The sequence below is a fragment of the Amblyraja radiata genome, chromosome 21 (genome assembly GCF_010909765.2).
Source record: "Amblyraja radiata isolate CabotCenter1 chromosome 21, sAmbRad1.1.pri, whole genome shotgun sequence".
Classification (NCBI taxonomy): Eukaryota; Metazoa; Chordata; class Chondrichthyes; order Rajiformes; family Rajidae; genus Amblyraja; species Amblyraja radiata.
The window spans coordinates 1,243,978-1,271,242 of NC_045976.1; the positions used below are offsets into that span (position 1 = coordinate 1,243,978).

The 27,265-nt window shown below is 47.2% G+C and overlaps 1 protein-coding gene across 1 annotated transcript in view; it reads right to left on the reverse strand.

Moving 5' to 3' along the window:
* Positions 1-27,265, reverse strand: part of slc26a3 (solute carrier family 26 member 3) — a 46,157-nt gene that overhangs the window by 13,611 nt on the left and 5,281 nt on the right. The window contains exons 2-15 of the mRNA XM_033039366.1: positions 26,717-26,856; positions 23,139-23,249; positions 22,888-23,051; positions 22,389-22,553; positions 19,916-20,068; positions 13,359-13,441; positions 11,966-12,113; positions 11,082-11,195; positions 7,687-7,764; positions 6,031-6,126; positions 4,424-4,530; positions 3,134-3,203; positions 2,961-3,053; positions 833-912 (exon numbers count right to left, since the gene is read on the reverse strand). Coding sequence (XP_032895257.1) covers positions 833-912; positions 2,961-3,053; positions 3,134-3,203; positions 4,424-4,530; positions 6,031-6,126; positions 7,687-7,764; positions 11,082-11,195; positions 11,966-12,113; positions 13,359-13,441; positions 19,916-20,068; positions 22,389-22,553; positions 22,888-23,051; positions 23,139-23,249; positions 26,717-26,856 — 1,602 coding nt within the window. The remainder of the gene's footprint in view (positions 1-832; positions 913-2,960; positions 3,054-3,133; positions 3,204-4,423; positions 4,531-6,030; positions 6,127-7,686; positions 7,765-11,081; positions 11,196-11,965; positions 12,114-13,358; positions 13,442-19,915; positions 20,069-22,388; positions 22,554-22,887; positions 23,052-23,138; positions 23,250-26,716; positions 26,857-27,265) is intronic.

Here is a 27,265-nt window from a genome sequence, read left to right on the forward strand (position 1 = left end):
AGACTCGCATGACATTAAACGTATCTGGGCGAGGGATTGAATTCCGCGCTGTATTTCGAAAGTAAAGTGAAAAGCAGAGCCAAAAACTATATCAAGGTTTACGGTTCAAGAAGGAACTACAGATGCTGGAAAATCGAAGGTAGACAATAATGCTGGAGAAACTCAGCGGGTGAGGCAGCATCTATGGAGCGAAGGAAATAGGCGACATCTCGACCGGAAACGTTGCCTATTTCCTTCGCTCCATAGATGCTGCCTCACTCGCTGAGTTTCTCCAGCATTTTTGTCTGCCTTCAAGGTTTACAGTGAGGTAATTGAAAGGTGGGCTCCGTTGCCTCGGTGTTTATGAGTAAAGGGCCTGTCCCACGAGCATGCGACTCCATGCGGCAAGCGCGACCTAACGTGGTCACTTGAGCCGTACGGCCTCGCGGGGCCGGTCCCATTTCAATCGGCGGAGCCATATGGAGTTGTGCAGAGCTGGTCCCGACATCGCGCGGGACTCCGAAAAACTGACCGTGTTCAAATATTCCGCCCGACAACGGCCTGCCGGCCCGCAGCGCATCGTCTCGACGGCGTACGCACGTCTTGACGCCGTACGTCACGCGCGAACTTCCCGCGGCTTCACTTGAACTTCACGTCACTCACTCGACCTCCGCGCGGCCCCCGCATCCGGTTTGGTTGCGCTTGCCACATGCAGGCACATACTGGTGGGTCCGGCCCTGTACGGGGATCACTCGACCTCCGTGCGGCCCCCGCTTCCGGTTTGGTCGCGCTTGCCACATGCAGGTCGCATACTTGTGGGACAGGCCCTTAACTTACCGCCGTGATCATTAGCTCTCCTTTCAGGAGCATCTTTTTGATTTTTCGAATGGCTTTATTCCTCTTACGGAGAATGCGGAGAGCATTAAACGCAACCTGTATGAGAAAAATTACATCAAGATTGACAATGCAAATAAAGGTCGATCAAAGAATAACAATGCTACTTTTTTTTTAAACATATCGATATTTTGGATTGGCAACAAATGTAACCAGAATACAGACACCAAGCACTGGACTAAAGGGCCTGTCCCACTTTCACGAGGTAATTCACAAATTCTCCCGAGTTTTCCCCTTGATTCAAACTCGCAGAATGTTCGTAACGAGTCCGTAGGAGGTCGTAGGAGTTCGTAGATATATCGTAGTGGCTCGTTATGCCAGCCGTAGGTACTCGGGACATCAGGTAAGTCGGGACGTTTTTTTCAGCCCGATAAAAAATATCCACAAGTAAAAAAATGGACGGGATGAAAGAAATTGCAACTTTTTACTCGTAAGGAGGGCATCGAAATAGTCGTGGGAATTCGTAGACATACTCGTAGGGGTTCGTAGGAGTTTGTGAACACAATCGTGGAAGGTCGTAGGAGTTCGTAGATTACCACAATCTTGATTTTTTTTTAGGTCCTTTAACTCGGCAGAGGTTTTAAATTAAATCGTCAAAGTGGGACTTTCCCTTAACTCAGCGGGTCAGGCAGTATCTCTGGAGAAAAAGGATGGGTGACGTTTCAGGTCGGAACCCTTCTGCAGACTTCTTTAGTTATCTAACATCACAAGATCTAAATGAACTGGGAAAATGGGTAAAGGAATAGCTAATGGGTCATAAATTATATATTTTCCAATACCGTCACCACATGTTTTACACATGTTTGATATATGTGTTTTTTATGTGCTTTAATGCCCAAGCTTGATTTACAAGCTGGTTATAGTTTAGTTTCATTCAGAGATATACCATGGAAACAGACTCCTTGGCCCACCGAGTCCGCACTGCCCAGTGCTCCCTACACACTAACATTACCCTACACACACAAGGGACAATATTTCAATTTTTACAGAAGCCAATTAACCTACAAACTTGTACGTCTTTGGAGTGTGGGAGGAAACAGGATTTCCCGGAGAAAACCCACACGGTCACGGGGAGAACGTACAAACTCTGTACAGATAGCACCCGTAGTGCAGATAAAAAACATCCAAAGTCCACAGTGTGGTAGGTCGGAAGATCAGAATAACACCCTAACTTATGGGAGACCTTTGGTAACAGCGGAGAAGAGGCTGTTCCTAAATCTTGTGGTATCTGCTTTCAAGCTTTTGTATTTTCTGCTTTACTGAAGAGGGAAGAAGGAATGAGCGGGTGGTGAGAGTGGTCGGGCAGTTCTCCCGAGGCATTGTATGTGACCAAAACACAAAACGCATAACACAAAGCAAAGTTGGACAAAAATGCTGGAGAAACTCAGCCGGTGAGGCAGCATCTATGGAGCGAAGGAAATAGGTGACGTTTCGGGTCGAGACCCTTCTTCACACAAAGCAAAACACAGCGGCTCAGGCAACCAAAGATCCTATAGCAGAGCAAGATAGACCACTCCTAAATGCAATGGGCTGACATGTAGTACACAACGGAGCGGAACGTGGGCCTTTTTTTCATCCATTTCAGTAACCCGACTCGCAGTTTAATCAGCGCTGCGGGGGAACAGTTTGTGTTAATAAATTATAACTCTGAAAATGAGGAGAAGATTTTTACCAAAGAACTTTTATTTTTACGAGGATGTTTCCGTAACCAGCTTCCGTCTCCGCACTAATATCCTATGGGATCTTTGGTGCGGAGACGGAAGCCGGTTACCGAAATGGGGCCGAAAATTACCCATGAATCTGCCCATGACCGTACTACGTCTTTTTCGTCGAGTGACCTATCTTGCTCGCTATAGGATCTTTGCAGGCAACTATTAGGTAGAAGGAAGAGAAGAGGGACCATCAGAACAATATTGAATACTTTTGTAACTTGGTCAGCGCCCTATCCATGGCGACCCTTTGCATACTTGTGTACTGTACCAAGTGCACTTGACAATAAAGTATCAAACAACCAATCTGTGCACACATTTCTTGTGGGAACTCCGTGATAAACAAGCCCGTTTAAGTTTTGACCAACCCCGACTTACAGCTTCTGTCAACTTAGTCCGGAAAAAGTCAATGTTTGCAAAGAATATTGGTGAAGGGCATCGGAAGATCCTCACTCCCTCTGGCTCATAGATCTAGGGTAAGACACAGTGAGGTTAGTGCGTGCGGGCGTCGCTGAACCCTGGGTTTAATAGTGGTTGCCCGCTTCACTTACATTCACGTGGTCCTTCCTGTTTCTGTAGAGGTCCGTGCCGCGAATGTTGGCCAGAACTGAACACTGCGGACTGAAAACAAAGTGCGGTCGTAGCAAGAGGTTGATTGTGGCGCGATATTTATGAAAAACTAGGACAGGCGTTACCGTCTTTATGGAGCATGTTAAAGGGGATAGTGGAGGAGCCAGCAGCATCAGAGACCCACACCACCCGGGCCACACATTCATCTCACCCCTGCCATCGGGAAGAAGGTACAGGTGCCTTAAAACTGTAACGTCCAGGTTCAGGAACAGCTTCTTCCCTACATCCATTAAGCTCTGAACAACATGGACTATTATTGTTATTATTGTACTATTGTTGTTTGTTATTTATGTGTACATATGTGTGCCGTCTGGAGGAGGCCCACGAGAGGGAGATGACCAAGTACAAAGAGCTGGTCATAGACTGCCGCAAGCAGGGCTGGAAGGCAAGGTGTATGCCCATCGAGGTTGGCTGCAGAGGTTTTGCAGGGCAATCGCTCTACAAAGCCTTGAGTGCACTGGGCATCAACGGAGTGGCGAGGAGAAGAGCCATCAAGAACACCACAGAGGCAGTGGAGAAGGCCTCGAGATGGCTCTAGATCAGGAGAGGAGGTCCATGGGGAGGAGCGAATGCCACCTGAACACAAGTCGTGGTCTGATCAACTACGGCTGGGTCGCCTGGGTGAGGGTGTCTGATGTTGAAAGACCCGAAACACCCAATGACCCCAGGTTACATCACTGATGATGTGTTCAGGAGCATCTATCGATGTATTTTTAGCAAAAAATATATAAATAAATATGTGTGTGTGGGTATGTGTGTACTGGACTTTTTCCTTGTTTATTATATTATTTACAGTGTACTATATTTACATATTTTGTGGTGCTGCAGGAAGTAAGAATGTTATTGTGCATCCTGGGACATATGACAATAAAACGCTGCCTGTTGAGTGTGGGGTGAAGCGTATGTGAGGAACTGGAGTGGAGTGGAAGTCCAGGAGCAGGTGCTCACTGTTGAGGTTACAGTCGCTGGATTCTGAACAACTGTCCACAACCTTATTCTCAGCAGCCCAATGAAGTGGAGATTGTTTACCCCCCCCAGGTCTAATTGCCCAGTCTGAAGAGAGTCCCGACCCGAAACGTCACCTATTCCTTCTCCCCAGAGATCCTGCCTGTCCCGCTGAGTTACTCCAGCACTTTGTGTCTGTCTCCAATAAGTAACAAGTGGCCACAGCATTGAATGGCGCAGATGACATTGGCGAGCTCAATACTCACAACTGGGTCCTGAAGACGACAGTCAGCAGTTCAAAGCCGACGGCGGCACCAAGCCCAATGTCAAGGCCCAGGAGCACGGCAGCGATGAAGGCCATGATCCACACCAGCTGCAGACCGAGTAACACCATAAATTAGCAACGGAAACCAGAGAAGGGTTAACCCCCGGGCCAGCTGAGAGGCCCCCTCAGTAAAACTGGGTAAAGCCACACGCTGGCTTCAAAGATCATCCCGGCTCAATGAATCTGTTCTCAGTGGAAGCATGTATAGACCATAGAACACAGAACAGTACCATACAGTACATGTTTGTGCCCAGCACTGCCAAATTCAACTGATCTCATCAGTGTGTACGTGATCCATATCCCTCTACTTCCTGCACGCCCATGTATCTATCCATAAGCCTCTTAAACTCCACCAAGGCCTAAGGGATCTCCAGTTTGGTGACCACTTTAACTCCCCTCCCATTCCCACACTGATTTTTCTGTCCTGGGCCTCCTGCACTGTCAGAGTGAAGCCACACACAAACTGGAAGAACAGGACCTCATATTTCACTTGGGCAGCTTACACCCCAGCGGTAGAAACATCAAATCCTCAAATTTTAGGTAACTTCCACATGCACTTCCCTCCACTTCCCACTCCCCTCCCTGCTCTTCCCCTTCCCTCTCTTCCCTCACCCCTCTTTCCTTCTCCCATTCCCTCTCTTACCCTCTCCCCTCTCATACTCCTTTCCCCCTCCCCTCACCCCCTCCCCCTCTTATCCCCCTCTTTCCCCCCTTACTTCTTCCATCTATTACCCTTCCCTCTTCTCCTCTACAACCCCCCTCTTCCCTCCTGCCCCCTCAATTCCCTCCCCCCCCCCCACTTCCTCCCTTCATCCTCCTCTCCCCGTTTCCCCTCTCCTATATCCCCCCCCCCCCACCTCCTTCACTAAAAGACAATAAACCAGCTACACAATTTACAGTTGTGTATCCCTCGTGAGCTGACACTTGTCACTATCCAAACATCAGTCTATCAGGGAACCTACTTGCCTGAGGTCATATGTTGCTGACACTGATTTGCCCTTTTTTTAAATTCCAGTTTCCCCCCCGACTCCCTACTATAATCAGTCTGAAGAAAGGTCCCGACCTGAAATGTCCCCCATGCATTTTCTCCAGAGATGCTGCCTGACACACTGAGTTACTCCAGTATTTTGTGTCTATTTCAGGTAAAGCTCCTCTGCACCCTCTCCAAAGCCTCCACATCTCTCCTGCAAAGGGGCGACCAGAACTGCACGCAATACTTCAAATGCAGCCTAACCTGTCCTATGGAGCTGCATCATGACTTTCTGACTCTTATATTTAATGCACATAGCAATGAAGACAAGAATACTCTTTACCACCCTATCTACTTGTGCTGCCATCTGCAGTGAGCTATGAACTCTATGAGCTATCAATGCTGTGAAGGGTCTTGCCATTAACTGTGAATTCTCCCCTTACATTCAACCTCCCAAAGTGCAACACCTCACACTTGTGAATAATCCCCCCCCCCCCCCAGTCTGATCCCATCACGAGGGAGGTATTGAACAGGACTGATGCCAAGCAATAGGGAACGAAGTTATCAAGATTACTCACGCAGTCATACTTGTCTTTCTTCCAGAGGACTACAATTTCTCTGAACTGCATTAACATCCCCTTCAGATTAACGATAACAATTGCTCCGAGAACTGACTGCAAGGGGATGAAAATAAAACAGTTATTCACGGACTACACAAGACATCATGTAGTTTCATTTATTCTAATACAATACTTGTCGAGAAGGAGTAAATAATTTGCAGAGAGGGAGAACGTAGAACTAGTGTACAGGCTTTTTATAGTTTAGTTTAGTTTAGAGATACAGCGCGGAAATAGGACCTTCAGCCACCCAGTCCGCACCGACCAGCGATCCCCGCACACTAAAACGATCCTACACACACTAGGGACAATTTACAATTATACTATGGTGCAGCGGTAGAGTTGCTGCCTTACAGCACCAGAGACCCGGACTTTGTATGTTCCCCCTGTGACCTGCATGGGTTTTCTCCAGGTGCTCCGGCTTCCTCCCACACTCCAAAGACGTGCAGGTTTGTAGGTTAATTGGTTTGGCATGATTGTAAATTATCTCTAGTGTGTGTAAGATAGTGTTAGTGTGCGGGGACCGCTGGTTGGCACGGCTATATGACGAATAAAGCACCATTGAACCATTGGGATCAGGTAGAAGTGGTTCATTTGGCAAGACCAAACGTATCCTAGTAAAGCCAGACTCTGCAACTTTACACTCTACAGAAGGTCACATCTTATTCAGTTACAAGACCCTGGGAATTCATGCCAAAGATTGTAACCATGGTAGATGGTTGCTGAATTCTGGAAGATGATGCTGAATTCAAAGCGCTGAAGGACCTAAAAACCTCGGAGATCAGAGCGGTGGGAATGTGCTTCCAATGGACCAGGCGAGAGTCCTGCCTTCTGGGCAACTCCGCGGAGCAGCGCTAGAGTGCCTTACAGCACTTGCAGCGCCGGAGACCCGCATTCCATCCTGACTACGGGTGCTGTCTGTACGGAGTTTGTACGTTCTCCCCGAGACCACGTGGGTTTTCTCCGAGATCTTCAGTTTCCTCCCACACTCCAAAGACGTGCAGGTTTGTATGTTAATTGGCTTGGTATAAATGTCAATTGTCCCCAGTTTGTGTTGGATAGTGTTAATGTATGGGGACCGCTGGTCAGTGTGGACTCGGTGGGCCTAAAGGCCTGTTTCTGCGCTGTATCTCTAAGCTAAAAAGTATATGGGAAGACTTGCGGTGGGAGAGGGTTAAGGGCAGCGTTCCATGGAGATATTGAAAATGATCTGTGTGTGGACAGCACTGTGGCGGGATTAGTCCTGTGGAGTTTGCTCCAGTTCCCCCCACGTCCTGTAAACGTGAAAGTTGGTGAGTACACTCCACACTTCAAAGACATACAGGTTTGTAGATTAAGTGACCGGTAAATTGTCCCTAGTGTATGTGGGATAGTGTTAGTGTGCGGTGCGGACATGGTGGACCGAAGGGCCTGTTTCTGCGCTGTATCTCTATACTAAACTACAGGAGGGGACTGATGGGATTGCTCTAGGGGGTAGCACATAGATGATGGGCCGAATGACCTATGTCATGAGAAATATGCCATTCAACGGTGCTTCATGGATTCCCCTTGTTTGGACTGGCCAATGAATGGAACGCATGATGAATAATCGTGGTGCAGAGATGTGCGGGTCCTCACCTTGGGTAGAGGCGCCAGTAGGAAGCCGATGGCCAGCGTGACAATCATCACGATCACAGCCGACAACAGGCCCGCGATCTACAACAAGACACAGGCATTCTCAACATTCAACACTATCTTCACATGTCATTGTTAGTTTCACTCTTGCTGCTACTCCACCACCAGAGTTAAACTAACAGCTGGTGACCACTTGGGCCTCTCTGTAAACGAGCAAATAACATGCACTGTGCTCCACTCCCGGGCCAGGGGTGAATGAGTGCTGGATAGACCTTTGCTGACAACACAAAGATGGGAGGCGGTGTGGACTGGGAGAAGAAGGTAGAGGGTTACAGTGAATACGGACTGGTCAATGAATGCTGAGAACCTGGCTAATGAGAGGTTGTGTGGGTAGAGAAGAGGTCATTCTGATGGAAAGAAGGAACTGCAGATGCTGGACAATCGAAGGTAGACAAAAATGCTGGAGAAACTCAGCGGGTGCAGCAGCATCGATGGAGCGAAGGAAATAGGCAACGTTTCGGCCTCTGGCCGTGGTCGGATGATTCAGTTGCCCGATAACAACTGGGACGAAATTGTCCCTGAATCTGGAGGTGTGCTTTTTCACACTTCTATACATTTTGCCTGATGGGAGAGGGGAAAAGAGAGAGTGGCCGGGGTGCGACTCATCCTTGGCCTTGCCGAGGCAGCGTGAGGTGTAAATGCAGTCAATGGAAGGGAGGTTAGTTTGCGTAATGGTCGGGGCTGCGACCTCGATAAAATGCTTTCTACGGCGCATCTGTAGAAGTTGGTGAGAGTTGTCGCAGACATGCCAAACTTCCTAAGCCTTCTAAGGAAGTTGCTTAGGACGCTACTTCCCCTGCCCAGACAGCTCAAACAGACAGTACTTAGAGTCATAGTGATACCGCATAGAAAGCTTGCCCACACCGACCAACATGTCCCATCGACACTAGTCCCACCAGCCTGCGTTTAGCCCATATCCCGCTGAACCTGTCCTATCCATGAACCTGTCCTATCCATGTACCTGTCCAAATGTTTCTTAAGCATTGCGATAGTCCTAACCTCAACTACCTCCTCTGGCTGCTCATTCCATACACTCACCACCCTTTGTGTGAAAAAGTTACCCCCAGGTTCCTACTAATCTTTCCCCCTTCACATTAAACCTATGTCCTCTAGTTCTCGATTCTCCCACTCTGGGCAAGAGACTCTGCGTCTACCCGATCTATACCTCTCTGGATTATGTACACCTCTATAATATCACCCCTCGTCCTCCTGTGCTCCAGCCTGCTCGACCTCTCCCTATAGCTCAGGCCCTCAAGTGCAGGCAACATCCTCGTGAATCTTCTCAGTACCCTTTCCAGCTTGACAACATCTTTCCTGCAACATGGTGCCAAGAACTGAACAAAGTGGTCTAAATGCACCAATGTCTTATACAACTGCAACATGACCTCCCAATTTCTCTTCTCAATACTGATGAAAGCCAATGTGCCAAAAGCCTTTTGACCACCTTATCTACCTGCGATTCGTGGAACCATGCACCTGTACTCCTAGATCCCTCTGCTCTACAACACTACTCAGAGGCCTATCATTCACTGTGTAGGTCCTGCCCTTGTTAGATATCCCAAAATACAACACCTCACATTTCTCTGTATTAAATTCCATCAACCGTTCTTCCGCCAACTGCAACATGACCCCCCAAAAAAACAACTGAACTAAGAGTAAACCTAGCAATTATAGACCTGTTAGTTTGACGTCAGTGGTGGGAAAATTAATGGAAAGGATACTTAGAGATAATATATATAAGCATCTGGATAAACAGGATCTGATTAGGAACAGTCAACATGGATTTGTGCCTGGAAGGTCATGTTTGACTAATCTTCTTGAATTTTTTGAAGAGGTTACTCGGGAAATTGATGAGGGTAAAGCAGTGGATGTTATCTATATGGACTTCAGTAAGGCCTTTGACAAGGTTCCTCATGGAAGGTTGGTTAAGAAGGTTCAATTGTTGGGTATTAATGGTGGAGTAGCAAGATGGATTCAACAATGGCTGAATGCGAAATGCCAGAGAGTAATGGTGGATGGCTGTTTGTCAGGTTGGAGGCCAGTGACTAGTGGGGTGCCACAGGGATCTGTGTTGGGTCCACTGTTGGTTGTCATGTACATCAATGATCTGGATGATGGTGTGGTAAATTGGATTAGTAAGTATGCAGATGATACTAAGATAGGTGGTGTTGTGGATAATGAAGTAGATTTTCAAAGTCTACAGAGAGATTTAGGCCATTTGGAAGAGTGGGCTGAAAGATGGCAGATGGAGTTTAATGCTGATAAGTGTGAGGTGCTACATCTTGGCAGGACAAATCAAAATAGGACGTACATGGTAAATGGTAGTGAATTGAGGAATGCAGTTGAACAGAGGGATCTAGGAATAACTGTGCACAGTTCCCTGAAGGTGGAATCTCATGTAGATAGGGTGGTAAAGAAAGCTTTTGGTGTGCTGGCCTTTATAAATCAGAGCATTGATAATAGAAGTTAGGATGTAATGTTAAAATTGTACAAGGCATTGGTGAGGCCAATTCTGGAGTATGGTGTACAATTTTGGTCGCCTAATTATAGGAAGGATGTCAACAAAATAGAGAGAGGACAGAGGAGATTTTCTAGAATGTTGCCTGGGTTTCAGCAACTAAGTTACAGAGAAAGGTTGAACAAGTTAGGTCTTTATTCTTTGGAGCGCAGAAGATTAAGGGGGGACTTGATAGAGGTCTTTAAAATGATGAGAGGGATAGACAGAGTTGACGTGGATAAGCTTTTCCCACTGAGAGTCGGGAAGATTCAAACAAGAGGACATGACTTGAGAATTAAGGGACAGAAGTTTAGGGGTAACATGAGGGGGAACTCCTTTACTCAGAGAGTGGTAGCTGTGTGGAATGAGCTTCCAGTGGAAGTGGTGGAGGCAAGTTCGATTTTATCATTTAAAAATAAATTGGATAGTTATATGGACGGGAAAGGAATGGAGGGTTATGGTCTGAGCGCAGGTAGATGGGACTAGGGGAGAATAAGTGTTCGGCACGGACTAGAAGGGCCGAGATGGCCTGTTTCCGTGCTGTAATTGTTATATGGTAATATGGTGAATTGTCATATGATCTGGCTTCATCTCTATCCTTGTGATCCTTTGTACCCCGTCATCCCCCATCCGCCCAGCTTTGCTGTGTCTACTGTAACCTGTCCACTATCCCCCCCCCCCCCCCCCCCTCCCCCCACTTCCCTACATTTGTGATGAAGTGCTCATCACCCTCCCCCTGGCCTTGTTCCTCTCCCCACTAGTGTTGCTCTGCCCTCTGAGAGGAGGTGTGGGCCAAGGAGAGGGCAGGATGGGGGGGGGGGGGGGGGGGTAAATGAGGTACCTGGGTCTTGCCGCCGGTGCTCTCCTGAACTGCCGTCCTGGACAGGGCTGTGCTGGCCGCAAACCCCCGGAACGCCCCACAGAACATGTTGCTGATCCCGAATGCCACCAGCTCCTGCCGGGCCAAGTAACAAACACACTCATGGCCATCTCCATCCGCCACCTCAAACTCATCCTCCCACAGCAATGACACAAGGACTGGTCAGTGTCACCAACTGCCATCCTGAACCCCTTACCTGCCCCACCTCCCCTCCTCCCTCCCCAACCCCTCCCCAACCCATCCCTCTCCTGCCTCCATGCCCAACCCCTACCTCTTCCCCAGCATCTCCCCCTCGCCCTGCTGAACCCTACCCCACCTCCCCCTCCCTAATCCCTACACAACCTCTCCCCCTCCCCAACCCTCCCCCACCAACCCCCCTTCCCTCTCCTCTCCTTGCCCAACCCCTCCCCACCTACCCCCTCCCCATTCTCTACACAACCCCTCCCTCTCCCCAACCCCATCCCAATCCCTCCCTCTCCCCGACCCCTCCCCCAGTATCTCCCCCTCAGCTGGAACCTTCATGTCCGGGCACCACCATCCCTCACCCACCATCTCCCCATATCCACTCCCCCTCCCTAACACCAACCACTCCCGCAAACACCCCTCACCACCTCTTCCCTTCCTCTTCCTCCTGTCACTAGCTTCCCCTCACCACTGTCAGCCTCACTCTCCCCACATGCAGGCTGACTGACCACTGCGACCCCCTTTCTCCTCTCCTGATGCCTTGCCCTCCCTCTACCTCCCTGTAATCCTCCCTCCTCCTCCACTCTTCCAGCACCCACGGACACTCCTTCTCCCGCACGCTGCCCAAGTTGTATGCCATTGTCTCTCTTCTAGTTGCCTACCTGATTTCCATCGATAACGTAATCGTGTTTGATGGAGTAAACCTTGGCCACTGAGAATGCAACAGCAAAGCCAACAATAGCAATTGAGAAGGCGTCTCCGAAGCTCTGCTGTAGGACGGCGGTGTTGGGGGGCAGAGGCGTCTGATAGCTGCAACACACATCATCATTGTCGTCACCATCCACTTCACCACAGACCTTCCCTTCCGTGAGTTGTTTTTAGTTTAGTTTAGTTTAAAGATACAGTGGAAACATGCCCTTCGACCCACCGACTCTGCGCCGACCAGCGATCCCTATACACTAGCACTATCCAACACACACTAGGGACAATTTACAATTTTACCAAGCCAATTAACCTACAAACCTGTACGCCTTTGGAGTGTGGGAGGAAACCGAAGGTCTCGGAGAAAACCCACGCAGGTCACGGGGAGAACGTGCAAACTCCATACAGACAGCACCCGTAGTCAGGATCGAACCCGGGTCTCTGGCGCTGTAAGGCAGCAACTCTACCGCTGCACAAGGTTAAAAAGGCCTGGCCATCGTTTCAGGAACAGCAGTTAGACTTTCAAGACTTTCAAGAGATTTCATTTGTCACATGCACTGGATATGAACTGCAACGATGAACCGGAGGTTTGTACATTAATTGTCCTCTGTCGATTTCCCCAGTGTGTAGACAATAGCTGCAGAAGTGGGATAACATGGAACTAGTGTAGACGGGTGATCGATGGTCAGCCAGGTCTCAGTGGACTGAAGGGCCTCTTTCCATGCTGGATCTTTTAATCACTCAATCACTGCTGCAGCTTTACAGGCACATTGGACACAATAACAATAATAAATCATAAATGATAAATAATCAGGAACATAATGCTGAGGCTTCATAACGTGCTGGTCAGGCAGCATTTGTGAGCAATTTTGATGGAATGGATGTGGCGAGAGTGTTTCCACTAGTGGGAGAGTCTAGGACCAGAGGGCACAAACTCAGAATAAAAGGATGTTCCTTTAGGAAGGAGATGAGAGGGAGTTTCTTTAGTCAGAGGGTGGTGAATCTGTGGAATTCATTGCCACAGACGGCTGTGGAGGCAATCAATGGATATTTTGAAGGCCGAGATTGACAAATTCTTGATGAGTACGGGTGTCAGGGACTATGGGGAGAAGGCAGGAGAATGGGGTTGAGAGGCAAAGATAGATCAGCCTTGATTGAATAGCGGTGTAGACTTCATGGGCCGATTGGCCTAATTCTGCTCCTGAACTTATGTTATGGACCTAATCCAGGCATTTGGGATTGGTGCAGGCGGACATGACAGTCAGCATGGATGAGTTCGGCTGAAAGAACATTTCTCTGCGTTGTGCGATCAATGAATGTATAATTCTATAAACGTATAACTGAGGCACTGACCCACTGGGTAGGTTTCCAATAATGGCAACTTTATAGGTCTCTTCAAAGTTAAAACCGTAGGAGACACCCGTCGCGATTATTGTCTGTAACGTAAGGAAGAATAGTCAACAATTGCCAATGCAGATACAAGGAACTATACAAGGGTGGCACAGTGGCCCAGCAGTAGAGTTGCTGCCTTACAGCGCCAGAGACCCGGGCTCGATCCTGACTACAGGTGCAGTGTGTACCGAGTTTGTACGTTGAGGGGGGATCGTATAGAAACTTACAAAATTCTTAAGGGGTTGGACAGGCCAGATGCAGGAAGATTGTTCTCGATGTCGGGGAAGTCCAGAATAAGGGGTCACAGTTTAAGGATAAGGGGGAAGTCTTTTAGGACCGAGATGAGAGAAAAAAATTTCACACAGAGAGTGGTGAATCTGTGGAATTCTCTGCCACAGAAGGTAGTTGAGGCCAGTTCATTGGCTATATTTAAGAGGGAGTTAGATTTGGCCCTTGTGGCTAAAGGGATCAGGGGGTATGGAGAGAAGACAGGTACAGGATACCGAGTTGGATGATCAGCCATGATCATATTGAATGGCGGTGCAGGCTTGAAGGGCTGAATGGCCTACTCCTGCACCTATTTTCTATGTTCCTATGTTCCTATGTTTCCATGTTCTCCCCGTGACTGTGTGGGTTTTCTCCAGGGTCTCCGGTTTCCACACTCCAAAGACGTACAGGTTTTGTAGGTTAATTGGTTTGATAAAAAAATTTGTCAATTGTCCCTAGTGTGGTAGGATAGTGTTAGCGGGCGGGGATCGCTGGTCGGCGTGGACTCGGTGGGTCGAAGGGCTTGTTTCTGCGCTGTATCTCTAAGCTAAACTAAACTAAACTGCAGATGCTGGTTAACAAAAAATGGTCACAAAGTGCTGGAGTAACTCAGCGGGTCAGCTTTTTCTTTTCTAGTTTCATGCATTCAACTGTTAGTTTATCTCGCGCAGCTCACCAATAAACTTCCTTTGTACCTATGCTCCATAGAACGTGAGGTGAGGCATATTAAATGGGACTTCAGTGGGAATCTGCACCAGGGCACTGGTTGCTGTACACAACTTATACTCTCATCTAGTAGCTGTGCCTTCTCCTGTTTGATGTTGCATTCCTTGGTGAAAGACTATCTCCCCTCTATTTTTGCGGGCTGGACGAGTCTGTGTTCCAAGTCTGCATGGAGTGTGCGAGGCTGCAGCCCCTATTCCAATATCTAAAGGGACTGCTCCTTGCCTTCTGTCCGCACTTCACACCCACCCTCCTCATCTTTGGACACCCTGTGTGTAGGGGAAAGGGTAGGGGTGAAGATGTGCTGGTTGGGTTGCTCCTGGGCCTGGCCCTCCACCGTCACTGCGCCAGGCGGTGGAGGACTCTGCCCGAGCCGGCTGCCCGCCTCTTATCCCGGGGTTATGTCTGTACCCGGGTGGTGTTAGAGAGGGACTGCTGGGCACTGCGGGGGGTTCTTTCCTTAACAATGATTGTAACATAGCTGTTTAATAAAGAGTGTATTTGTTAGTTAAGAATATCTGTTTGACTTTGTACTATGCTGGTGGGTTTGTTGGTATTGTTTTGCATTGTACATATTATTCTTGTAATAATTGACTACAGTTATTTTTGGTACAAAAAAGGAAAGACTGTGTACCCTCTACTTTGCCATTGCCTCCCTGGGAGAAGGACTCTGGCTGTCTAATTCCACTTGCTGTTCCACAGTCTCTCCACCCCCACTTGCATCATGATGAGCTCTCTATTCCTTGGAGCGCAGGAGGCTGAAGGGTGATCTTATAGTGTACTAGATCATGAGGGGAATACATAGGATAAATGCATAGTCTTTCCCCTAGAGTAGGGGAATCAAGAACCAGAGGACACGGCTTTCAGGTGAGAGGGGAAATGTTTACCTGAGGGGAAACCTTTTCACTTAGTGTGGGTGTATAGACCAGGATGTTGGAGGAGGTAGTTGGGGCAGATACTGTAACAGCATTTATAAGATATGTCGACAGGTACATGGATAAGAGGTTTAGAGGGATATAGGCCAAATGCAAGCAAGTGGGACTTGGTCAGCATGGAGCAGTTATACCAAAGGGGGTTTTCTGTGCTGTGTGACTGGGAAACTGTGGGCTGAATCTGTCACAGATGTCACCAAGGAACATTCAGAGAAGGCTGATAACCCTGCATCTCACAACTCATTTAGTTTGGTTTAGTGTAAAGATTCAGCATGCAAACAGACACTGCAGCCACCGAGTCTGTGCCGACTAGTTCCATGCTATGCCACTTTCATATCCACTCCCTGCAAACTAGGACCAATTTACAGAGGCCACTTAACCCACAGACCTGCACGTGTTTAGGATGTGGGCGGAAACACAAGCACCTGGAAGAAACCCATTCAGTCACTGGGAGAACGTACAAACTCCACACAGATTGCACCCGAGGTCAGGATTGAACAGTCTCTGTAGCTGGTCTACAACAGGTCTACCAGCTGTGCCACTGTGTCACCCTGGCTTGCCAAGCCATCTTCAATACCAGCTTTGGTGTAACATATAACCACTGATTTAACAAAAACACTATGGAACAATTCCAAGGCAGACGTTTCCAACTGGAATTTATACGGATCCAGCAGATTACAAGGTGCAATAAATGAGATACAGCACCTTCAACTCTAACCCTCCACATTCTTTGTAATCTTGTGAAATAATTGATTTTGCCATGTACAATAGCTGTAATTGTACCACTTGGTGTGTAAGTTAATTACAAAGCCAAACTAACTTATCTCCAGTGATAAGGAAATTGCTACAGATAAATGTAATTCTATCTGAGGCATTTACAACATTGACGAACTGCTCTCTGGTGACCATTATACCCTGGTTGGTGCCTCCAACTCATCTCTATAAATCTCTGAACAAACCACAGTTTAGTTTATTTAGTTTAGAGATACAGCGCGGCAACCCGCTGCCTTCAGCCCGCCAAGTCCACGGCGACCAGTAATTCCCGCACATTAACAATTTACATTTATAGAATAGACAATAGACAATAGGTGCAGGAGTAGGCCATTCGGCCCTTCGAGCCAGCACCGTCATTCAATGTGATCATCCACAATCAGTACCCCGTTCCTGCCTCCTCCCCATATCCCCTGACACCGCTATCTTTAAGTTCTATCTAACTCTCTCTTGAAAGCATCCAGAGAACAGGCCTCCACCGCCTCCTGAGGCAGAGAATTCCACAGACCCACAACTCTCTGGGTGAAAAAGTGTTTCCTCATCTCTATTCTACATAGCTTCCCCCTTATTCTTAAACTGTGGCCCCTGGTTCTGGACTCCCCCAACATCGGGAACATGTTTCCTGCCTCTAGCGTGTCCAGTCCCTTAATAATCTTATATCTATCTATCTATCTATCTATCTATCTATCTATCTATCTATCTATCTATCTATCTATCTATCTATCTATCTATCTATCTATCTATCTATCTATCTATCTATCTATCTATCTATCTATCTATCTATCTACTATTAAAACTCTGTGCCTGCCGCCTGCCGTCTGGCTGCCTTCCGGCTGCCATTCTGCCTTTTGATTCGTTCCATCGTGTGATGTCACAATGCCCAATACTCGCAGACGTCAGTGGAGGCCCTGGTCCCGTCTGTCTCTCCCTCATCACTCACCCCCCTCCCCCGCCCGCCCGCCCTCTGCAGCAATGGCGGTCCCGTCTACTCGTCCCCCCAGGGTGACCGAACAATTTGCGCAGAGTTTGAGACAGACACACACACACACACACACACACACACACACACACACACACACACACACACCCACACCCACACACACACACACCCACACACACACACACACACACACACACACACACACACACACACACACACACCCACCCACACACACACACACACTCACACTCACACACACACACATACATACACACTCACACACACCCACATACCCACACACACCCACATACACACCCACACACACCCACACGCACACACACACACTCACACACACCCACACACACACACACACACCCACACACACCCACACACACACACACACACGATGCAAACTGGTTCAATCGTCAAGTCAACGGGATCTAAACCACAGCGAACAATGAATGACCTGTGGAGGAAGGAACTGCAGGTGCTGTTTTTTATGGATGGAGGGAGGGAGGGAATGACTGAGGGTTGGGGAAAGGAGAAGGAGGGAGAGGTGAGGGAGGGATTGGGGGAGGGGAGGAGAGGGTAAAGAAAAGGGAGGGTGAAGAGGAGGGGGAGGGAGTGCTAGGGATGAGGGGAAATGAGCCGCGCATGCACAGTTGGGGGCTATGTGTGAGTGGTGGAACATTGCGTTGGGCAACAGGTTGCATTGGGGACCAGGTCCCCCATGTGAGAGGGTCCCAACGGGTCTCACTTAGTCTAGTGTTTCAATAAGGTCCCCTCTCAAACTTCTAAATTACAGAGTATACAAGACTAGCCACTCCATTCATCAGCATATGACAGTTCCGCCATCTCGAGAATTAACCTGGTAAATCTACGCTGCACTCCGTCTATAGCAAGAATGTTCTTCCTCAAATTTGGAGACGAAAACGGCACACAATACTCCAGGTGTGGTCTCACTAGGGTCCTGTACAATTGCAGTAGGACCTCTTTGCTCCTATACTAAACTCCTCTTGTTATGAAGGCCAACATGCCATTCGCTTTCTTCACTGCCTGCTGTACCTGCGTGCTTACTTTCAGCGACTGCTGAACAAGGACACCCAGATCTCGTTTAACTTCCCCTTTTCCCAATTTGACACCATTTAGATGATAATCTGCCTTCCTATTTTTGCCACCAAAGCGAATAACCTCACATTAATCCACATTAAACTGCATCTGCCATGCATCTGCCCACTCACCCACCCTGCATCCACATAGCATCCTCTTCACAGTTCACACTGCCACACAACTTTGTGTCATCTAATTTGCTAATGTTACTTTTAATCCCTTCATCTAGATCATTAATGTATATTGTAAATAGCTGCAGTCCCAGCACTGAGCCTTGTGGTACCCCACTAGTCACTGCCTGCCATTCTGAAAGGGATCCGTTAATCCCTACTCTTTGTTTCCTGTCTGCCAACCAATTTTCTATCCATGTCAGCACCCTACCCCCAATATCATGTGCCCTAATTCTACCCACTAATCTCCTATGTAGTACCTTATCAAATGCTTTCTAGAAGTCCAGGAACACTACATCCACTGGCTCTCCCTTGTCCATTTTCCTAGTTACATCCTCAAAAAATTCCAGAAGATTAGTCAGGCATGATTTCCCCATCGTAAATCCATGCTGACTCGGACCGATCCAAGCCAATTCACCTACAAACTGTACGTCTTTGGAGTGTTGGAAGAAACCAAAGATCTCGAAGAAAATTCACAAGGTCAAGGGGAGAACGTGCAAAACTCCATACAGACAGCACTCTTAGTTGGGATCGAACCCGGGTCTCTGGCGCTGAAAGCGCTGTCAGGCAGCAAGTCTACTGCTGCGCCACCATACCACAGTGAGAGAGTTACAAAGGATTGGTTTGAAAAGATAAGATATATTGGACTGTGATGGGTTGTCTTATGGAGGTATATAAAATCATGAGAGGAATAGATTGTGTAGACACACAGAGTCTCTTGCCCAGAGTAGGGGATTGAGAACTAGAGGTAAGGGGGGAAAGATTTTATTGCAATCTGAGGAGTAACCTTTTCATGCAAAGGATGGTGGGTGTATGGAATGAGCTGCCACAGAAGGTAGTTAAGGCAGAGACTATCACAACGTTTAAGAAACAATTAGACAGGTACATGGATAAGTCAGGTTTAGAGGGATATGGGCCAAACACAGGCAGGTGGGACGTGTAGATGGGACATGTTGGCCGGTGTGGGCAAGCTGGGCCAAAAGGCCTATTTCCACACTGTATGACTCTATGACTCTGTGAGAGAGGGAGCAGTAAGTCAGGGATTGCCAGTAATATTGCCAGGGATTGCTTATAAGAAATCCAAACTCAGCACCCATAGTGCTATCGAGGTAGAATTGTGAAATTGTCAAAACACGAGTATCATTAGCTGAATTTTAAAAGGGACAAGGGAACAAAAATAGATATAGACCTTAAATACAGATCAACTATGTTTAAAGATTAGAGTTACAGCATGGAAACAGCCCTTCAGCCCACCGGTTTGGTGCTGACCAGCGATCCCTGTACACTAACACTAGCCTACATACTTGGGACAATTTACAATTTTTACCAAAGCCAATTAACCTACAAACCTGTATGTCTTTGTAATGTGGGGGGAAACCGGAAACCAGGAAAAACCCACACAGGTCACGGGGAGAACGTACAAACTCCACACAGGCAGCACCCATAGTCAGGATCAAACCCGAGTCTCTGGCGCTGTAAGGCAGCAACTCTACCACTGCGCCACTGTGACGTCCTACGGCTAAAGGCTAATGGCTTGACCGGGGCACTCTACAGCTGTTGTGAGTTGTGAAGGTTGCAAAGTACAAGTGGACGGCCCCTACTCACCATGATAACCTCAATGGGTATTGGCACAGGGAGCTTGGACTTGAATCGATCATTAATTTCCTTCACGACGAACACAACGCCCATAACGATGAGTGAGATGATGATGTCGGCCACGTTGGATTCCGTGATATGCGTGAAGATGTGTTTCAGCGTCTGAAGTAACGCACAATGTACATGTCAATAACCTTGTACTTGTAAGCAGGGACAGCTTACAATCCTGCAATACGGTGATTTATCTCATTTCTAGTAACCCCTGAATTCTCTATCTCCCCCCCCCCCCCCCCCACTTCCCACACCCTAGTCATCCCACTAGTTCCAATATTTGCATCCCTGTATCTAACAAAGTAACCCCTGCATTCACTCCCCCCCCCACCTCCCCTCCCCCACCCTAGTTGTCCTCCTAGTTCCACTGTCCGCATCCTTGTATGCCTTCATGATCACCTCTTCCCCAGCCCACAATGGGCCATTGTGGACTCCACCCTTCCTTGGTCATCTGTTGCCGGCCCTGCTTTTTTTCTGGCCTTTTCCTACCTCCTTCCCCCTTCCCTTTCAGTCTGGAGAAGGGTCCCGACCCGAAACGTCACCCTTCCATTTCCTCCAGAGATGCTGCCTGACCTGCTGAGTTACTCCAGCACTTAGTGTCTACCCTCAGCATTCTGGTCCACCTCATCTGCACCCTCTCCAAAGCTTCCACTTTTTAATGAGCGACACTAAATCCGCCCTATATTTATTTACGAGGAGCATATATAATTCCTCGGGTAAAGTCCAATTGAATGAAAAACAGCTACTAAAACAAATGATGCTGTAAGTAGGGCCAGTAATCGTTTAGGCTCAGAAGGGTTGTGCTTTGTTCTGGTCTTTTCCCACCCCCAGTTCCCTCCCCCTCCCCCTTCCCCTCCCTCTCCCCCTCTATTTTCAGTCTGAAGGAGGGTCCCGATCGGAAACGCCACCCATCTTTTTTCCCCAGAGATGCTGGCCCTCTGGCCCTAGACTCTCCCACTAGTGGAAACATCCTCTCCACATCCACTCTATCCAGGCCTTTCACTATTCGGTACGTTTCAATGAGGTTTTAGTTTTATCTTTATCTTTATCTTTATCTTTATTTCGAACGATTAAAAAAAAGAAGAAAAGAAAAGATGAAAATGATTAAATAAAGGAAAATTATATATATACATATATATATACATAAATACATACACACATACATACATATACACATATACACACACACACATATACATAACATATATGTACATATATAAATTTTAAAAATCAAAAGCCAATTTCAACATAATACACATTAGACTCGTTGGAAAAGGGATAGGAAGAAGCCTATGCTTGTCAAGTCCTACCCCCATTCTTCACCATTAACAAATGCAAAATTCAATAAAATAAACTAAACAGACAATTCAAATAAAACTACTCCAATCAAGCTATTAAGAAAAAAAGAACAAAAAAAGAAAAGAACAAAAAGAACAAGCACCATTAACATCTGTGAGATTTACATTCTCCTTCCTCATTATTGTACTTTTCAAAGATATATCTTTTGTACATTTTTTTAAATTGCATTATATTCATATTTTGTTTAATCGTTTTGTCAAGACCATTCCACAAAACCACCCCACAAATGGAAATACACATACTTTTTAAATTGGTCTGAGCATAATGCTGTTTCAAGTTTAGTTTCCCTCTAAAGTTATAACCCCCCTCTCTGTCTTTGAACAGTTTTTGTATGTTTACAGGTAGCAGTTTATTTTTTGCTTTATAAATTATTTGTGCAGTCTTAAATTCTACCAGATCCTTAATCTTTAAGGTGTGTAATTTTAAATACAGTATATTGGTGTGTTCATGATATCCTATATTGTTTACTATACGAATAGCTCTTCTTTGTAGTGTGCTTAGTGATTGTAAGGTGGTTTTGTAGGTGTTGCCCCATACTTCCACACAGTAATTTAAATACGGTAACACAAGTGAGCTGTACAGAATATACAGTGCTCTCTCATTCAAAACATGCCTTGCATTCCCCATCACTCCAATACTCCGTGCTACTTTTGCTCTCACATGTTTTATATGGGGTTTCCAGCAGATTTTGTGATCAAGAATCACACCCAGAAATTTATTTTCATACACTCTTTCTATTTCAACATTATTTATCATTACTTTCACTTGTGTATTTATTTTGCGTTTTCCAAACAGCATAAGTTTGGTTTTGTTTAAATTTAATGATAATTTATTCAAATCAACCATGCTTTAAGTTTACTCATTTCTGCTGTGACCACCTCCAAAAGCTGCTGCAAATTGTCCCCATCACAGAAAATATTAGTGTCATCTGCAAATAACACAAATTTCAAGAGGTTTGACACCCTACATATATAATTAATATACAATTGATATTGATATTGATATCAATTGAATATTAATATTCAATTGATATTGAAAATATTAATAGCTATCAGAGGTGGTTTGGACTCACGTATATCAGGGCCAGGGGCCCATTGAAACTGGGGACCATCAACTGGAAGACAAACTTGAGCTGCGAGACCAGCACGTGGATGGCAGCGGCTGTGGTGAAGCCCGAGATCATCGGGTCTGACAGGTAAATGACGATGAAACCCACCTGGAGAAATCCAAGAGCCAGCTGAGAAGAAGGGGAGGAAAGGATGAGTTTTAATATGCTATTTTGCAGGTGGATATTTTTCATCTGGCCATAATGGCACTCATAACTTCATGTTCAAGTTCATAAGTTCCAGGAGCAGAATTAGACCATTCGGCCCATCAAGTCTACTCCGCCATTCAATAATGGCTGATCTATTGTTTCCTCTCAACCCCATTCTCCTGCCTTCTCCCCATAACCCCCAACACCCGTACTAATCAAGAATCTGTCAATCTCCACCCCTAATCAAGAACCTGTCGCTCTTCGCTCCACAAATGCCTGTTGCCTTGGTCTGTTGCCATGGCCGTCTGTAGCTCACCTGGAAGATGCCGGCGAGGAAGGTGACAGAGGAAGCCACCCACACTTGCCTATCCTCTCTGCTCATGTCAGCGGGGAAAATGGTGGAGTTGGCCCCGGCATCGCCGTCGGTAACAATCCTCTCCACCACGGTGCCCACCATCAGGCTTACCACCGGGAACGGCCCTGGGGAAGACAGGGAAGGTTCATGTGGTGGTGCATCCCATAAATCTACTCTTATAGCAGCTCACAAAAGTGGTTTGAATCTCTCACCGACTGATATGTGTCTTGATGTTCCCAGGAAAAAGTAGGTCAGGATGGGGAAGAAGGCCGCGTAGAGTCCATAACCAGCTGGTACTGACACCAAGAGGGCATAGGCTAAACCTGCAAATCACAATAAGCAGAATCAGAGACCTGGATCAGCAACTAATGCCAGAGGTAGTGGGGATGGATACATTTATAGAGTCATAGAGTGTTACAGTGTGGAAACAGGCCCTTCAGCCCAACTTGCCCACATCGACCAACATGTCCCATCTACACTAGTCCCAACTGCCTGCATTTGGTCCATATCTCTCTAAACCTATCCTCTCCATGTACTTGTCCAATGTATTTTAAATGATGCAATAGCCCCTGCCTCAACTACCTACTACCTCATTCCATACACCCACCACCCTTTGTATAAAATTTGTCCCCTAGGTTCCTAGTAAATCTTTCCCTCCCTCACCCTAAACCTATGAGCTCTGGATTTTGATTTCCTTTCTATCAGGCACGGGTTATTGATTGGGGATGATCAGCCATGATCACAATGAATGGCGGTGCTGGCTCGAAGGACCGAATGGCCTCCTCCTGCACCTATTTTCTATGTTTCAATGTTTCTATGTTTCTATGTTACTCTGGGTAAAAGACTATACATCTACCCAATCTATTCCTCTAATGATTTTGTACACCTTTATAAGAGCACCCCTCATCCTCCTGCGCTCCAAAGAATAGAATCCCAGCCTGCTCAACCAGAATACAGTGTGGAAACAGGCCCTTCGGCCCACCGAGTCTGCACTGACCAGCGATCCCTGCACACTAACACTATCCTGCACACACTAGGGACAATTCACACATACACCAAGCCAATTAACCTTCAAACTTGTACGTCTTTGGAGTGTGGGAGGAAAGCAAAAATCTTGGAGAAAACCCACTCAGTCACGGGGAGAACGTTCAAACTCCGTACAGACAGCACCTGTAGTCAGGATCAAACCCGGGTCTCTGGCGCTGTAAGGCAGTAGCTCTACCGTTGCATCACTGTGCCGCACGAGGTTGGCCTTACACCAGCATGGCAACACCACACCAGCAGCAGCATGAGCGATGTGGCATCAGCATCGGCAGCTGAGGGTGGCCCAGTGAGAAGAGTCCTCTCCTCTGCCTCTTGTTTGGCAGAGTACACAGCAATGGCAGGACCAAGTGGTGAACTGGAGCAGAGCCAACATGGGCACGGTGATATTGCCAGCCATGTACAGGCCGTTTAATAAGTGACACTGTATAGAGTGTGTCCAGTGAGTGTGTCACAGGCAGTGTGAAAGCTGTGGGCTTGCCAATCAAAGCGTGTGAGCAGGGAGTGTGTCATTGGCAGTGTCAGGGAGCAAATGTGTCACTAGTAGTGTGTGGGCAGTAGGTGTATCTCTGTTAGTGTGAGAGCAATGAGTGCGTTATCGGCAGTGTGGAAGTAGTGAGTGTGTCCCCAGTATTGTAGGGGAGTGAGTGTGTGACACACTCTACCCTCATATTGAATGTCACACTCACTGCCCACACACTAGTCACACACTCACTACCCACACACTAGTCACACACGCACTACCCACACACTAGTCACACATGCACTACCCACACACTAGTCACACACGCACTACCCACACACTAGTCACACACGCACTACCCACACACTAGTCACACATGCACTACCCACACACTAGTCACACACGCACTACCCACACACTAGTCACACACGCACTACCCACACACTAGTCACACACGCACTACCCACACACTAGTTGTCACAACTGCCCTCACATTGCCAGCGACACTCTCTACCCTCACACGATGGGACTTGGGAGTTGGGAGCGCTGGTGCAGGATTCCCAAAACGTTAATTTGCAAGTTGAATCAGGAGTAAGGAAGGCAAAGGAAGACAAATTCAATTATTTCAAAAGGACTGGAATACTAAAACAGGGATGTAATGCTGAGGCTCTATAAGGCACTGGTCAGGATTCCCAAAATTCCCACTGGCGCATATGGAGAACTGTGAGCAAATCTGGGCCCCATATCTGAGGAAGGATGTGCTGGCTCTGGAGAGGGTCCAGAGGAGGTTTACAAGAATGGTCTCAGGAACGAGTGGGTTAGCATATGATGAGCGTTTGACAGCACTGGGCCTCTACTCGCTGGGGATTAGAAGGTTGAAGGGGGACCTCATTGAAACGTACAGAATAATGAAAAGCATAGATAGAGTGGCTGTGGAAATGATGTTTCCACTGGTGGGAGAGTCTAGAACCAGAGATCATAGCCTCAGAATTAATGGGGGTTCTTTTAAAAAGGTGAAAAGGAGCTTCTTTAGTCAGAGGGTAGTTAATCTGTGGAATTCATTGCCACGGAGGGCTCTGGAGGCCAAGTCAGTGGATGTTTTTAAGGCAGAGATAGACAAGATTAGAACGGGTGTCAAGGGTTATGGGGAGAAGGCAAGAAAATGGGATTATGTGGCAGGATTGTATGGTGGAGTAGACTCGATGGGCCGAATGGCCTAATTCTACTCCGATAACGTGTGAACTATTTGTCACACAGTGAGCGCCCTTACTATGCCCGCGACACCCTCCCTCCACACTCTGTAACGACTGCACCTTTCACGCTACACCTGTAGGAAGGATGTGCCAGATTTCATCCTTCTGTTTGTGAGTTTAGATTGATGATCCTTCATTGACTTCCTTTCATTCGTTTGTGGGCCCCACGGCAAGAGTGGAAGATTTAAAACCGGTTGGATCATTGCTCCCACAAAAGATATGAGTGCCAGGAATGAGGATTATTGTCACTGATTGTTCAGCCTTGGTGCCTGAGAGCGAGCCGACACCAGGAACTAATCTGTACATTGTTATCTTCAATGAAATCCTGCCCTCATTCAGCTAAAAATACTTCAGGGTGCGGCGTATCAGATGATCTTTATGAGTTTCATCCCCTATCCCGTGTTTTGATGCTTTTCATGAATTCATGAGTGATCTTTGAAACGTTGATATTGAAGAGATAACGAACAGGCAATTGGTGTCTTCTTCTTCAAGGCCAATCACTCTAAAATATCTAAATTTAGACAATATATTGTGGCGATCTTTAACCTGTCATCTATTTCAACAGACTTTATCCACAGACAATCTAACTCTTTGTACATTCTCCCTGTTACTGTTGTCTGTAGTAAATTGTTGTAAGTTGTTCCTAGTGTGTAGCATAGCATTGGTCGGCATGGACTTAGAGGGCCGAAGGGCCTGCTTCCGCGCTGTGTCTCTAAACTAAACTAAAACATGGGCACGGTGGTGCAGTGGTAGAGTTCCTGCCTTACAGCGCCAGAGACACAGGCTCAATCCTGACCATGGGTGCTGTCTGTACAGAGTTTGCACGTTCTCCCCGTGATCTGTGTGGGTTTTCCCCGGGATCTCCGGTTTCCTCCCACACTCCAAAGACGTACAGGTTTGTAGGTGAATTGGCTTCGGTAAAATTGGTAGTGTTAATGTGCGGAGATCGCTGGTCGGCGCAGACTCAGTGGGCCGAAGGGCCTGCTTCCGTGTTGTATCTCTGAACTAAGCTAAATTTAAAGTGGGTGAATACCTTGCAGAACGCAGACGAGGCCAGTGCTGATACCAGACACAATGTCACTGACAATCCATTCTTTCACGTTGTACGCTGGCAGCCATGAGACAATGGGCAGCAACGAGAGGCCGATTCTCTTCGCTCTTGCAGTGGAGCATCTGAAACAGAGAACAAGTCTACAGCACCTGGAAAATGAGCCGGCAGATTATGTGTATCGTCGGTCAGGTGGTTCTGCCCGATTTTAAAGCGGTCAAAATGTGCAGGAAGTTAACTGCAGATGCCTGTTTACACCAAATATAGACACACTATGCTGGAGTAACTCAGCGGGCCAGGCAACATCTCTGGAGAAAAAGAATGGGTGACATTTCGGGTCGAGACCCTTCTTCAGACTGAAAGTCAGGCGAGAGGGAGACATAGAGATATGGAAGGGGAAAGTGTGAAAACACAGATCAAAGGGGACAATGTCCAAGTGTAGAATTGATCATTGTTGGCTGAGGGGAAGGTGACTGACACGTACAATCAGGACAATTTAATTAGGAGAACAGCAGAAATAGTCGGAGAACGAGG